This window comes from Triturus cristatus, chromosome 1_2 (assembly GCF_964204655.1).
Source record: "Triturus cristatus chromosome 1_2, aTriCri1.1, whole genome shotgun sequence".
Lineage (NCBI taxonomy): Eukaryota > Metazoa > Chordata > Amphibia > Caudata > Salamandridae > Triturus > Triturus cristatus.
This window is the reverse complement of record NC_140580.1, coordinates 705,585,362-705,601,349: the sequence shown is the minus strand read 5'-3', so window position 1 is coordinate 705,601,349 and position 15,988 is coordinate 705,585,362. Positions and strand designations below refer to the sequence as shown.

The following is a 15,988-nucleotide window of genomic DNA, read 5'->3' as shown; positions in this document are numbered from 1 at the left end:
GCTTGAATCGAAAGCTGGCCTAGCAGATTGGCCATCATTTATTAATGGAGTTGACATCTGGGCCTTTCAAGAAACATGGGCAGTGGGGAACATCTTCCATGTAGGCTACCTGAATTTCTCGAAACCCGCAATTAGGAGTCATAGGGGGAGACCGGTGGGGGGTTTGACATTTTGGGTTAGGCCAACTGAGGGGCTTACAGTAGATGAGATCGCCCTTGATAACCCGGATATCTTGGCAATCAGAGTTAGATCTCAGAGTGGCCCTAATTTATTCTTGCTCAATATATATGCCAGGGGCCAAGCGGGTGGTAAGAGCTCACAGGTATCGCAGCACTTGAGACCTTTTTAGTCGAGGGCCCTTTTAATAATAACATGATTATCATGGGGATTTTAATACTTGTTTTGAGCCCCTGGATAGCGATGATGGTAGATTTAGTGAGGAGGAGGATGCTCTCTGGGGCGTGCCACAGTTGGATTTACAACCCATAAAGAAATGGACAGAGGTAGCGCTCCAGGTTAAAGGGGTGTGCCTGGAATGGGGCCTTAGAGCTGCCAATGGTAGGACCAAGTCCGATGCCTTGGGTGCAGCGACCTTTGACAACGGTCGCTCCAAAAGCAGGATCGATTATATCCTGGTAAAATTGGAAATTTGGCACCCTGTGCTAGACATGGAAGTACAAATTCGGCCTGAAAGCGACCATAACCCCTTGGTTCTTACTATGGATATTCGATGCTTTAGTCCCACGGCTGTCGGGAATACAGTAAGTTGTTGTGCCCCGTTAACAATGGGTAATGACTCAAGAAGGGTCAAATGGGCTAAGGTGGCACTAGACGAAATAAAGGTGTTAGAAATTAGGGCCCTGGTTTCAAGGGCCCTAGGAGAACTCAATGAGTGTAGTTCACAGGAGATTCTTAACGTTAAGTTGCCATTGATTCATATGGAGCTCACTAGTAGGTTGAAGAGCTATTTTATTAATTCAAAGCCTATGAGGGCCAATCAAAAACCTGAACCCAATTCTTGGTACAATGAGCTATGTAGGTCTACTCATAAAGCCCTTTTGACCGCAATTAAATCTAGGAATCACCCTATAATCAAACAGGCCCGGGTTTTGTATAAATCCACCTTAAGGCAGGCTAAAAGAGAGTGGGACGAGGAACGCTGGAAGGACCTGCTGAGAGCATGCAAAGGTAGGAACATGACACAATTTTGGGATTTAATAAAGTGGGGGAATGGGCAAAGGGTGATAATCCCAAATAATAATGTGGACCCCCACCACTGGGTTGCCCACTTTGAAGCCCAATACCAGCAGGGCTCGGAGAGGGTCTCCTCTGTCCCTTTTATATCCATAGATGCTCCTTTGCGGTTCAGTACCAAGGAGGTTGAGGCGGTTCTGAAGAATATTCCGAGTGGTAAGGCACCCGGTCCTGACTGTATTCCAGCGGACCTATTTAGACAGGATGGTGATCTTTGGGTCCCTTACATAAAGAATCTGATTAACTCATTGGCGGGGGGAACTCCATTTCCCAATTCTTGGTCCGGTGCGGAAATAATCCCGATTTTTAAAAAGGGGGATCGCTCCGCACAGGGCAGTTATAGGCCAATCAGCCTTATTGATGCCTTGCAAAAGATCATTGCCTGTGTCATCCTAGGAAGGATCCAAAGTTGGATGGATGAAGAGAATATATTATCTAATCTACAAGTAGGGTTCGGGCTCACATGGGAACACTGGACCAGGTTTTTAGGTTCGTTTTACTTTATTGGAAGGAGGTCCTTTTGGGTAAGGAGCTAATCTTTGCAGCATTTGTGGACCTAAAATCTGCATTTGATCTTGTCCCCAGACCTAAACTTTGGGATGTTTTATTAGGGTTAGGGATGCCTAAGGAACTAGTGGATTTTGTGATCAAGCTTCACAGCTCCAATTATGCTCAGGTTCGTTGGGGGAAACCAGGAGAGGTCACTGAAAGATTTAAAGCAGAGAAAGGAGTTCGCCAGGGGTGCGTCCTGGCCCCAACCCTGTTTTCCCTATTTATAAATGGGGTTGTACAGTATTTCGATAACTATCCCACTGATGCTCCAAAGTTGGCTGGCCAAAGGGTGCCCCTGCTCATGTTCGCTGACGACACCCTGATATTATCCAAAACGCGGCAGGGTTTGCAGCAGGCCCTATCTCGCTTTGAGGTGTTTTGCAGCGAACATGAGCTAGAGGTTAATGTGGAGAAAACAAAATTTATGGTACTCCATGGGGCTGGTGCTGTCTCGGCAAGAGTTTTTATGTGTGGGAAGCTCTTGGAGCAGGCCAAAGTCTTTACTTATCTAGGCATTACCCTTGGAGAAAAGTTGAGCTGGACTCCTCAGGTGAAGCTCCTAGCATTGAAACATTCACAGTTAGCAGGAGCCCTTTTGAGGGAGCATAGGCTCTCCCAAACTAAGCCAGTGGCTCCAGCTGTTAAGCTGTACTCCCTGAAAATAGTCCCTGCTATTTTATATGGTGCTGAGATCTGGGGTTGTAGTAATCTGTCCGACTTAGTTCTGGCCCAAAATAAATTTTTAAGATCAATTGTGGGTCTCCCATGTTCAACTCCACAAATCCCTCTTCTGTTCGATCTTGGTTGCAATCCCATTGAGGATATTGCACAGCTCAGAATGTTGTTCTTCTGGAGAAGGCTATGGTCTACTCCCGAACTACAACAATTCGCAAAGGCCCTGTCTGAAGTAAGGGGGTTGGACCACTCAAACAAGATCATATGGTTAAAAACTATCAAAACCCTACTTACTGATATGGGGATGAGGGATTTGTGGGTATCCCCGGAGGCGGCTGATTTCCCAACCAAATCGGAATTTAGAGCAGCATACTGGAGTTTAGTAAAATTTAGGAGATACTCTACTCTGGTAGGCTCTCCATTGACTAGAGACTTCTGGGATTTAAAAGATGAACCATCCCTCGAATCTTATTGGGACCTAATTACGAAACCTAGAGACCATCAGTTTCGGGTAGAAACGCTCCCACTTAGGGAATTTACCAGTAAATGGAAAACTGGTAAGGGAGATAGGTGTCCATTTTGCCCTAATTGTATAGAAAGTGTAAGCCACCTCCTCTATGTTTGTCCTGCCTATCACTCAGCTAGAAGTATGTGGCTTAAACCCCTGAGCAGAACTCTTGGTACGACCTCTGCTCTGACTGCCAAAAGGTTATTGAAAAATGGTGATAATGAAATAATTATTATAGGGGTAGCCAAATTCCTTAGCTGGTCTTGGGCTATTCGTGAAAGAAATGGTGGACTATATTAGCTTGTAGATTTTTTTTTTTTTTTTAGAAGTAATTTTAATGGCTATTTTAAAATTTTTAAAGTATTGTATTGGTTGTGTAAGACTATTAGATACTATGATATTCAAATTATGGTCGTGGGATTTCACACTGTTTTATCTGTATATATATGTCTTTTAAGATGAATAATCGTAATAAAGACTCTTTTGAATTGAATTGAATTGTTCACAACTTCACTGTTGGAAAAGCTTCTTACATCTGTATCAACTTCCCTCACTGCATGACTGAGTCTAACAGACAGCAACAGTCATCCAATCAGAGGAGGAGACGGGGTCCTGGGAATAATGGACATCACTCTGTCGCTATTTGTCCCTGCTGCCATTACCAGCACTCACCAGCCTCAATATTCAACAAAACAGTTACCTTAGGGATCCAGGGGTACCTGGCTGGAAAAGGCTCCCCAGAAGCACCTAACACCATGGCGTCAACCCCCACTAGAACAGCACAGTGTCATGGAGAAGCAGATGCAATGATTAAGCTTGGACTGTAAGCAGGCGAGCGGACAATGCTGGCATGCATGTATGCACATGTGCATGTCCCCAAGGGTGAGTTCATGGGGGAGAGGGGTTAAAATAAAGGGAGGAAGGGAGAGACAGCGAGAGCCTGTGTGTGATAATGATGGCCATTCCTGACATACTGTGGCCTTTTCTGGTACAGCTACTAACTGGAATCAAGTCAGTAATTGTTAGCATGACAGAGCCATCCTGGAAATGATGGCAGCTATTTAAAAAATGTAGTGGGTATTCAGTAATGATGAATTAACATTTAGGGTAGGACAACATGTTTATTATATAAATGTTTGTGAGCAGGTGGTTGCAAACTCTGGCCTTTGGGAAATGGCTGAAGTTCACAGAATAGTTGCAGTAAAACCCCCTGGCCTGTCTCACCCTGAGGATTTCCTTCTCCAAGATGTGGACCAGGCAGTCATTGTAGCCTTGTGAGGATGGGGAAAGAAAGTAGAGGCTGGTGCCTGGACTTTGCCATTGGGGATGGAGGGGCCCAGAGAACAAGAAAGGGCACACGCGTGGGACAGCATAGTACCCACTGCCCTGGCAGCTCCTTGAGGCAAAGGAACGTTTGTCAGAGCTGCAATGGCCCACAGATCCTGCCAGCTATCTCTGTTTTTATCTTTTAAACCACATAAGCTTGTCACTTTGGAAAGCCTGAAGAGTTTTTAAAAACAAAACTCAAACAAATCTACGAAGTTGCAAGTTTTGCAACTTTGAACACTCCTAATGAACATGTGTGGATTTAGGAAAGGGAACAGGGGGCAAAATATGTCCATGCAGGACCGTTCTCAATGCAAGTACTTGATGAAAATGTGAAGCTGAAAAATGAGGACTATATTAGAGTATATATTAAATAAGGCATTGGAGGTCAAGATTTATCAACTGCAAGTTTAGCTCTATGTGTTGAACTTGCTTTTCCATTGAGAGGCTGAAATCTTCTTTGGAAATTTATCACATGAGTGAGAACAGCTAACCTCCACAGACGCAGAGGTGATGGAGCCTCTACACAGGACATTTGGTCTATTTACTGGGAGACCTCTGTGCAGCCGCGTCCATGAACAGTACAAGATTGTTTGCCACACTTTCCTGGCAATGGAACAATAGTTGAGGCTTCCTAGAGCACTCACTTTCATTATGCTAAATGCATTCGTAGGGACTGGTTTCTTTACCTTAAAACCAGTTCTGGCTGAATTACTAAAGGTAGACCAGATGAGAGGACAGAGGTCAAAATGAAGAAAAGTCTATTGAATAAGCACGAGGAGGCTTTAAGCCCTTCGGCATGAGTAACTTAAAAATGGCATGACAATTGTGGGAAATCTATGGAACAATTCAAGGTGAAAGTGGTTGGACCCCAACAGCACCACCTGCAGTGGAGAAGGCATAGATCCAAATAACTACAAAGGCAGCAGTGGGCACCCATGGAATATACCGCGCTTTAAGGTGTGGAAACCCAAGTAAAGCCGGGGGGTCCTTAGATCAGTCTCACACTGGAGTGGGTGAGACCCATGAAAAGATAACCAGTGAAGTTGATAAGGAATCAAGACACAGCCTTTGTGCTGGTGTTTGGAGAGTAAACAAACACCTGTATTTAAATGATACTGACACAGGGCCAAACTAGTCTGGTGTAGGGGAGTGAATAGTTAAAATCACAAACTGTACAAAGGTGGTTAGGAAAGAGAGCAGACTAAATAAAACCAGGGTTTTGCATCCATCACTAATTTTAGCACTGTCCCAAGACAGGGGGGCTCCTTGTTCCCAGAGATATGCATATAGCAGCCCATGCAAGGAACCTTATCAGGCATATTGCCAATTTGTCTCTGTCTTACCCAATATAGCCAGGAATAGCACAAATCTGATGGAGTCTGTGTAGAATTTGAAGCCCACTGGCTGCGGGTACAGGATGGAGCTGATCAGATCACCCTTAGCTGTGCAGAAACCTGGTTTAGAAAAATCAAACAAAACAAAAAACACAGATGAGACACTAACACAACAGCCTCTGAGTGAAAGGCAAAGATAACTTGCATTAGCCTAGAAGAAATCTAGTACCATCCCAGTGGAATATAGGCCTGTCCCGGGAATCATCAAATGAGTGAGGTTTCGTTGTAGTGACTTTATCATCCTAGTCTGCCACTGCGCAACCTCAGATTCTGGAGCATACTGGTAGTAGTATCAGCCTGAAAGCATGTTAGGGTTGATTATAGTATCCATGCTGCCAGTGGAATTGGTGTAGAGAGTAAAATAACCTGGACTATGATACCGGGTCAGATGGCTGTAACATAGCAACAAAGCCCACAGAACAACTTTGTAAAAACACCTGTAAAGTGCTCTGATACCCGTTTGGGTCATGTTCGCGCTATATGCAACTTTATACATAAATAAACAAAATTAGGGACTGATGAGTCAATAAGGAAAGTGACTGGAGGCTGAGTGGAGGATAGAGCAGGGCAGATCAGTGGCACAGTACAGAGTGCAAAATAGCGAAATGGTTATGAGGAAAGAGCTTTGACGTGAAGTGTTAGCTTAGGAGGTATAGACTACAGATTTGCAACCAGTTTGTGTTGGAGGTGGAGGGCAGATTAATCCGCAGGTTAAAAGAATACCCCTGACAACAGCTCCATTACCTGGATTGGCATGTTATCTTGGCTAGCTAGCTCTAGAGGTATTGGATAGGCAAAGTCTAAGTTATATTTGGGAGAGCAGAGAATGGTATATGACTGGAAAGTTCTGCAGGTACAAAAAGTGTGCTGCTGGCAGCCACAATGAGGGGCATGGACAACAATCTCAAGTTTCGTTCTTCACTTTGGCAGAGGGTGGAAATTCAACGCGGGCACTGGCGATAAGCCTTAGTGTAATTTCTCATTCAGTGGCAGAGTGTGGGAATACTGTCTAGCCAAACTGCCATGGAATGGTAAACTAAAAGCACCATATCTGTGGGTGGCTGAGAAATACTGCAGCACAATAAAACATTGCGATATTTTGGCTAATATTGCACACAACCATCAAATTGTAGGTTTATTCAATCCAGCCTTTTTGATATGGGAAATGTCCCAAAAGCCTCGAAACGCATGTGCTTGCAAAGCCTCTAGACACTAGACAGATTTACACACATCAAATAATCCCAGGAAGCTCTTTAACTATGAAGGGCTTTCCCCCACACCCTTGTGAACTATGACCGGACCTGGACTATATCCCTACCACCCACAAACACAACACAAAGAAGTTCAAATATCACATTGTTGAGTGGAGGTGGAGGTTAAAACATAATAGTAATCCATCACCAACATTGATTTACCCATTATGATATGATACCAGAATATCGCTGTCAGAACATCACCGGCATAAAGCAGTCCAAAATATAGTTTACAAAAATCTAGTCGATGGGCTGATATTTTTGCACACTAAATTTAGGCGGCATCATTCATGTAAGACGATATTTCTGACAATGATATTCTGCCATGCAAACCCCAACACCAACCAGGAAGTGATGTTTGAAGGCTGGTATTACCTGTGCGAGTTACTATCGCGATCACCTCTTTGTCCAAGTAGGCTTTGGCCTGAATGATATGGGTACCACAGAAAAGAGTGTGTCTCTTGTGCTGATCAGGGGAGTACAGCACATCTGCAGCGTCAGTACCACCAGGTAACGGTATCTTCATTTCAGGGACACTTTCTCCTAGAAAGAAAATTGTGAAGTAATTAAATCATAGCACCAGAAGACCTAATTAGTTGTTTACTTGGGCTCACACTATCCCTCGCATCCAAGGACTACTGCTCTCATAGGTTAGTACTCTTTATCTCGCATTATTGCCCAAATCTGTAGTCACTCTATCCTCCTCCGACAGATGCCTCATGGGTCAGTCTTGAAACAATGCAGCTTTATAGAAGATGGATCAGTGAAAAAATGACGCAAGGGTTTACAGTTCCAAACTTTAGGCTGACCTCTACTTCTCCAAATTAAGTTTGAAAGCGGCATAAGGGGAATGGACTTCTTTCACATCTCCTCACCTGTCCTTTCTTCGGTGTGCTCTTTTCTTTGGTAGCCACCACCACTTTTCTTCTGTGATTCCCAAATCTTTGCCCTCTCTAGGACATGTCCCTGCCATCAGAGGCTGATTGCTTGACTGAAGCAATCTGCCATATTACTATGTTTCTGTATTCACTTGTGTGCTGAAGGATAGAAAACGTATCTCTCTTGCTCTTTCTGGGAGCTTTATGTGCACTCCTGGACCAAACTGTACTGTTCACCCCTTTGACATCTAGCCTCAGGAACGTCTACACCATCTCTTCACAATCAGACTCTTGCTTTTCAGCACCTTAGTGTTCTTGCCTCTAGACATGCGTGCTCTTATTCTGCTCTTTATTCAGCAGTGTGGGTCTCGTCATTAGACACAATCTCACTCTGGTCAGTTATTTTTGCATCTTGTTCCAGTGTCACAGAAATTGTCCTGTTACTAGAGGATCCAACCCTGATTCTTGTCTCAGATTAGAGCTACGTGCAGTGCTGTTTTGATGAAGTCTCCTTCTGGATCCAAGAATTTTTCATAGTGGGTCAATCTGGCCTGTAATATTTTCCAAGTTTTCCAGTCTGGATTCTGTTTCTATCTGAAACGCTGTTGCCTTTACAGCACTCACTGCCGGCCTGGTGAAGATAGCGGTCAGCGCACACAAGTGGATTTACCCTTCAGAGCGTCACCCAGTTGCTTTGTCTAGCGACGCAAAGTAATGACACCAGTAATGATTTTTGTGGTTCCCTTTCACTAACAAGTACATTTTGTGATGCATAGGGATTATTTCTCCCCCCCCCCCCACACACACACACTCAGCTGCCATTCTCCTTCAAGGCGCAGAGTGTTTGGGCTTGCTGTTCCCTACAGCCTGACTAACAATTATTTTCATTCTGGTTTGTTACTTTTTTCTTTGGGGTGGCTTGCAACTTTCCATAGAGCGTTACACCTTGAAAGACTTTTCTCCTGCTTTATCTGGTTAAGAACTTCATCAATGCCCACTTACTCTCACTTATGCAATATTCTCTAGAGCGCATTTTGTCAGCACTATCTGTACATGTAAGATGTTGATGCTTTCTGAGAAGTTCTGCTCTTTCTACACTTGATCTGTTGCTACTGTCCAACTATCTCAAGTTTTATCACTGATTTTATTCTCTTTCAAGTGTTTGCACATTTTATTTTCCATGTTAATCAGCATTCCTTCACCTAATGGCACACTTTCCATTATCATTCAGTTAGCAGTCCTAATCGCTTCTCCCATTAGTACGTTCTTTGTCCCCCTCAAATGTTACACTGTCTCCGTATCACCCCTCTTATCACCACTCCCTGCCCTTACCAGGCAGCCCTCTTTCCGCTCATCTTGGATCACAATTTCCCCTCAATTGTGGTTACTGGTCCCTGCTCTTTCTCCTCCTCTAGACACTATGCCTCAACCACTCCTATGGGCCCCCTAGCCCCTCTTATGTGAATGTTTTTCCTCCATCACCAGTGAGTGCTCAGCCCATCACATATGAGCACACTACTAGCATATTCTGTGTTAAACCAATCACTGGTCAGAATGAGACTCAGTCACTAATGAGCTCTTTACTTCACTCACCTGTGAGCATGCTCTCATTCACCATGCACTCCCCAGACAGCAGAGCGGCATCACAAGGTAGTACGATGGCATCCAGGGGCAGGAGGAGGCAGTCACCAGGCACCAGGTCAGCAGAGCTCACCATTGCTTCCTCTGCAAAAGAATTGAGTCAGTAGGTTGTTTTAAAAACCTTTATTAATACCACGACCGGACCACAAGGATGAACCAGAAACACCAGAAATAGGGTAAAATACATTTTCCTATCAGCCAGTTGACAGAGAACTCCTAAACCAAAGAAGACGGGTTGTGTATACTTGTGACCGACTGAAAGGACAAATGCCACAGGGATCTAAGGGCATTCATGAGCAAAGGCCTTGGGATATCTGCACCATTGGGTATCGATGGAAGGTGATTCCTTGGCTGCAGGGGAAAGAGGAAAAGGGATTCATGGGCCAAAGGAACATAGGATTCCTGGGCCTGGGGACAAAAAGAGAGGGTTTTATTCAGATAAGGGGAAGATGGGATTCCTTGGCTAGGGTTAACATAAAGCACAGAATTTCTCAACATTGGTGACCTACAACCCACCGGGTCTAATGGGTAAACAAGCAATGTAAACTTCATGCCAAAAGTAACCATATAACCCAAGACTTTCTTCGTGCCTTAATGAATTTTATACTCACCCCCGGACGCCAGGCGGACCCTCACTGTGATGGACAACTTCACCATGTTCCTGAGAGTCACACTTTGCTGTGGAGTTCAATCACGAGTGTCAGAATTAGGTTAAAAGAAAAAGTGCCACAAACATATTTATTCAGTCTCCTTAAAGACCAAACAGGTGAAGACAACAATATAGTCATTTAGTAATTTCCTTCAGCAAAACGACTTCCTTTTGGCAATCATAATCAACACACACATTTTGATGACATCCTGTGAAAAGGAGGTTGCAATTTACGAATCAACAGTGACTGTGAGCCAATTAAAATGCAGTAACTGAAACAAACTTCAATCCAAGGATTAGATGTTCGAAGCAGACCACTGACTCTGCTTGCGACAGTTGCTACCTGCTAAATGCAACCTTTTTCCTCCTGCAGTATGGCATTTGCACTTCCCTAGGGCTTCCCATGCAAACTAAGAACACACCCGCTGATTTCCTGAACAGACCAGAAAAACACAGGATTGTTTTGTGAAACCTATAATCAGCTATCTTGACGATAAGATCTTGTGATGAGGACACTTTGAATTCAACTCAAAGTTATGTTGGGGTATGTGTCACTTTGCCAAGATGAGTTCCTCTGCAAATATTTGTTAAAGCCCCAACAATCTGTCTGAAATACAAATTAAGACAAAATGGATGCAAAGAGAGAGTATTGCAGTCAAAATAGGTGACCTTACAGGGCGTGACAGGTGTTCCAGGGTATGCGTATTTACTGGGACGAGATCTACGGTCTTCTGTCCTGTGTATTAATGGGTTGTATATCGCAAGGTGATCCAGGATTTAAGGGGCTGATTGGTATTCCAGTATCCAACTCGAGACCACATCTCTACTGCTCTGCATGCATAGCACAGGCTCCCAGTAGCCAGGAGAGCATTTTCAAGGTTCTGTGCATTATGCACTCAATAGTGTGTCCTTCCCTCACCTCCCCCATGCAACAAACTCGCCAAACCTACCAATAAAAGTAAAATCTCAGATCTAAGTGACCTTACTGGTAGTCATCCTCAGTTCCGGAAACTACAGATTGGTGCCGCCTTCTCTCCATAGACAGCTAAACTTTGGAAAACTTTACTGATGTAAAAAAAATTATAAAAGCACATAATTTTTAATCCCAGTTGACACCAAACCATACCAGGCAACTATGCATTTAAGGACTCTTCTTGCAACAAATCACACAAGGCAAACATGCACTTAAGTGCTGCCTTGCACTAAATCAGAGAAGGCAGCCAAGCTTGCTTATGACAACATGTGACAGTAAGGTTGAAAATACTGTAAAATACAGCAGAAAAATGTAGGCAGGGAACAAGAGATAGCAGTTATTTTGAAACTAGGTTTGATAGCTACATTCCCTCATCAAAATCAACGCATTCTGGCCAATGGTTAATTTGTAAAAAAAAAATAATAAGTGCTGCGGCTCTTGTCAGGAGCAAGTTTGCAACAGCCCATTTCTCCTGTTAGGGTCACCTAAAATAGAACCAACTACTGACCATGAAAGTGGGGAAAGGATGTGGCATAATGGCCAGAGCTGCTATCTTTGGAGCTGGGGAACCAGGTTCGAGACTCGTCGTCGGCTCAACATCCTGTGATTCTGGGCAAATCACGTAATCTCCTTGTGCCTACCAAATAAGAATGTGTCCTTAACTGGTGCTCGTGAAAAGCCCCGGTGTTGATGATTAAGGTCTGGTGCTGAGCACCGGAAACCAACGGCTCAAATTAAGCACTGATTCTGGCCCTTTTTTCTCATTTTAAAATTTAGGCCCCACTGCTAGCCATGCCTTGGTCAGGTTCTATTTTGAAAAATACCACGTGACTGAACTTGTGCTGCGCTCCACTTAGAGCAGCTGGTAATTTGTCAAAGTGGCTTCGTTGAGTGAATACTGGATTCAGCATAATTTAGGTATTACAGACCATGTATTCAATTAAGTAAAATGCTATACATCTTAAAAAGAGAACCTAAAACATTCCAGATTTTGGGCCCTGCACACTGCTGCTCAAAACTGTAGGCCTAAAATTCAATGATATAAGGTCAAAAGGGACATATATCCTAATTGTTCTATTCCTCTGCGTACGAAGGCCAGTGAGCTAATCCCTAACTAGAAGGCACAGTCAGAATTAATGTATCCTGCAAGACAAAGAACGTCTTCCAGGCACTTGAAAAATGAAAATATATGCCTTTAAAGGTTCACCCAAAGCCTCAACGACAGGTATGCCAAGCAAATGCTCATCACTGAAAGGCACATCTTGAAGGCATTACTGTATTTCTGGATAGAACCCCATATGGAACCAGGGCCATCTTTAGCACTGGTGGCGCCCTGTGCGACAATGATTTTTAGCGCTCCACTCCCCTTCAATGACTACCTCCGCAATGGATTCCCGCACTACCACCCTTTAACTGTCTTCATAACCACTCTCTCTCAGATACATTTATTTCGTTTTATAGTGTCAGAGCACTTTACATTGCGCACACATTAGAGAGAAAATCAATCATATATGTGACCATCAATCTATAGGAAAAGTTACATAAGATGGAGGACTACAAGGGGAAGGATTTATATGTCATCCATACTGGTAGGCAATATAGTTTAGGGGGGCTTGGTCTGGAGGAGCACAAACTCAGAATTTCAAACGGTAACACCATGGTTGGGGGGTTCTCTTTATAATCAGAAATGATTTCTACCCAAATGAACCCTTTGTGAAACATTAGGATAATGAAAGCCTAGGGAAACAAATTAATATGCTCTAATCTATACTTGACGTCTGCATTTCCGGCCTTTGACAGTTAGTGTCTCACTGTTTTATATTAGGGGTTTAACTTGTAAACTGAAAGTAACAAAAGGAAGTCTCTGACGAAAGCAGTAACCCACTGACCAATTTAGGTTATAGTCACTTTGTGATTTGCATGGTACACGTTCTTTGCAGCAGGCATATTAACCCTCTGCACTACCTCATGAGGAATCAACACTTCCAGCAGTAAAAACTTCCACTAGACAAAACTATCGTCTCTCTCCGGGAAGAACATTATTCACCGGAGTTAACGTGACATTTTTATTATTGGCTTAAAATTGCCGGAGACTAGGAACGCGGCAGCGTGTGCTTTAATAAACAATATAAAGTAGCAAACAGGCGCCCCCAGGCAAAGTATGCACCCGGTGCGGTGGCACCGGTCGCACCGCCCTAGAGCCGGCCCTGTATAGAACCAAGTATGATGCTGTGAGGGTGATGCTAGTGTCTATGTGGTCGCATGGTTTATCTGCTGAATCCAAAAACAAAGCTGTCTGCATCAGAAATTATTTTTCCCGGGCCACAATTTTCACATCCAGGTTTTAGATATTGTTCAACCAGGTGCTGCAGTAGGTTTTCCATTTCCTCCCACTGGAATCAGTCACAGTGGCTGATTAGTGCCTGTGACATTGCAATGAACCATGTAGTTTGTATGTCCACTGCACACATTTTCCTTGCTTCATCAATGTATTTGATCTCCTTTTCCGATGTTAGAAAGTCATCAATAACTGGATTAAAAGCCCTTTTGTCGCATGCGAGTCAGAGAATCGGATGACACAAGACTTGGAGGTGTAAATTGGATTCTGAGGTTAAACTTCAAATTTTCGTTCCACACTGGAAGTTGTACATTTATTTTGAAAAGCTCCTTGAACATTTACACAATTCGTTTATTCAAACTGTTTGAACACTGGCGAACAATGGAAAGTTTGTAGTTTTTGACAATGTTTCTATATGTAGAATCATCGTCCTCTCGTTCTCCAGCCAGTGCCCGCATGCGCGGTGCTGCCGGCTGAGTGGCAGCATACTTGCTCCGGAAGACACAGTGTAATAGGTTACTGCTCAGAGATTGGATTCAGTAATGGTACCAACCATTTTCAGAATATAGGGCATTCTCCTGATATGGGTGCCTGTGATTATCATCATCTGTGTCAGTTTGTTGGGGCGCAGATCGGGAGGAAGGTAGTATGTATTGTGATGCAGGTGCCTCTGTTAATGGGTACTGCCTAGCTGGTTCTTGTGCTACTGTTCGCTTGGAGATGTGATAAGGGCGCCCCTGCCCGGGAAGCAGTTTCCCTGGCATTGAGTGCTCAATAGATACTGGCATTTGATGGAATCATCACTTCAGCTACAAGCTCTCTCCCCCCTTTCCCTAGGGTTTCAAGGAGGTGCAGTACCAGCAATTCAAATTCCTCCCACTGAAGCCAGTAGTACCTTGACAGCAGGCCCAATGAATTGGTGGTATGCCAATGAGTGGCTCCCCCACCACTGTGCACTTTCCTGCAGCATAAAGGTGCTTGCTCTCGGTCTGGTGAGGGATCATCACCTATCCCTAATGGAGGCACGGTTATGCGCTGTATGGACTATCATGGAGTCTGAGCGCGCCGGACCATAGAGGGTCAAGGGGAGAAGCTCCGACATTTGTTGCTTGACCCAGAGGCTTCTCTGATCGAGTGCTTGCTCATTTTGAAATCGAGATGGCCCCATCTTGTTCTTCTTCTTCGACTTGACAGCGTCTCTGGACTGAACACGCACGGAGCTGCTGGGACTTCACAGGCACCCACTTTTTCTTCCTCATTGGTGGGAGGGTAGTGCTTACAAAGATGTTGGGGTTTTCCGAGGAAGCTCACTGCTGCATCTTCCAGTTCCTCCAACGTCCCCCTGCGATACCTCAGCATCTTTTTGCATGTAAGTTGAGGCAGAATTCATAGGCGGCAACGTTGTTGTCAGGGCAAAGACTGAGAATGCATATGTCACGCTGGTCTGACAAAGGTATTCAGCATTGTTCCTCGGGCAGAATTGAAAGGTTGCGTTTCATTACCACATTCCTCTTTGCATTTTCTGAAGAAATGCCCTATAATTGCCGACTGAGGGAAGGTGAGGCACGACGGCCACAGCTGGTTAAGAATGTCAGGTGGTTTATCAGCCAGAAAAATCAGTCCATTAGCGATGGTCTTCAGTTCGAAGAGTTAAGCAGCTGGGCCCAAAAAAACACGGAGAGGATACACGTTGGTCTCCAAGCCCTTGATGGACATGTTTGACCACGATGGGGAAACAAAACATCTAGGGTGGAGTCATGGACTAAGTGCGGAGTCAGATCACATACCCTGACTCGAAATTTCTGAGACGAAAAAACAAGTTGTAATAGCAGAGTCCCATATTAGCTAGCAGGAGTAAACTGCTTGTGTTTCTACAGGCACACAAGCTAAGAACCTATTGTTTACAATAACCAGTATAAACACTTAGAGTGAACTTTGGCTCAGCCCCTTGCTCATGATTAGATGTTTCTCTCAGTCGTCTCCTCTTGATTCAAAGACTTTTCTCCTCATTTATGTTTGTTCCACACACATCATATTGGTTTCACAGTGTGCTGGCTGGATGGGTTGTATCCCTCCACTACATGCCTGTGGGATTTCTTTTTTAGGTCTCGCCTGACCCAGCGCATGCGCTGGTCTGGCGAGACTTTTAGTAGGTGAGTTTTCAAAGTACTACTGGCTGGCCTAGCGCTTGCGTTCACGCGAGCGTGCACATGCGCTGCTGCCATCTGTCTTGCACGGGTTATTAGTACCACTCGGCCGCATGTCTTGTGGCTCCTGCCATGTCTGCTTTTGACCCTCGCGCGCACACCACTCGGCCGCACGTCTTGTGGCTCCTGCAATGTCTGCTTTCAACCCTCGCGCGCGCACCACTCGGCCGCACGTCTTGTTATACTTTTCTTGTGCTAAAGTCTAGCAGTCCTCTAGTTTTACACATGTGTTGCTGAGCATCAAATCGACAGCACCTTAGGTAAATCATATGCAAGACCCATGCATGAGCGCTTCAAGCAGTACGTTTATTAAGTTTAATATACACTCTTTCACTAT

The 15,988-nt window shown here is 44.3% G+C and overlaps 1 protein-coding gene across 6 annotated transcripts in view; it reads right to left on the bottom strand.

Annotated features, from left to right (window-relative positions):
• ATP13A2 (ATPase cation transporting 13A2) overlaps positions 1 to 15,988 on the bottom strand; it is a 650,312-nt gene that overhangs the window by 163,747 nt on the left and 470,577 nt on the right. For all 6 annotated transcript variants that reach the window (XM_085608574.1, XM_085608571.1, XM_085608572.1 and 3 more), the window contains 4 exons: positions 10,096 to 10,162; positions 9,437 to 9,568; positions 7,341 to 7,508; positions 5,662 to 5,772 (listed from right to left, as the gene is read on the bottom strand). In XM_085608574.1, the coding sequence (XP_085464700.1) occupies positions 5,662 to 5,772; positions 7,341 to 7,508; positions 9,437 to 9,568; positions 10,096 to 10,162 (478 nt within the window). The remainder of the gene's footprint in view (positions 1 to 5,661; positions 5,773 to 7,340; positions 7,509 to 9,436; positions 9,569 to 10,095; positions 10,163 to 15,988) is intronic.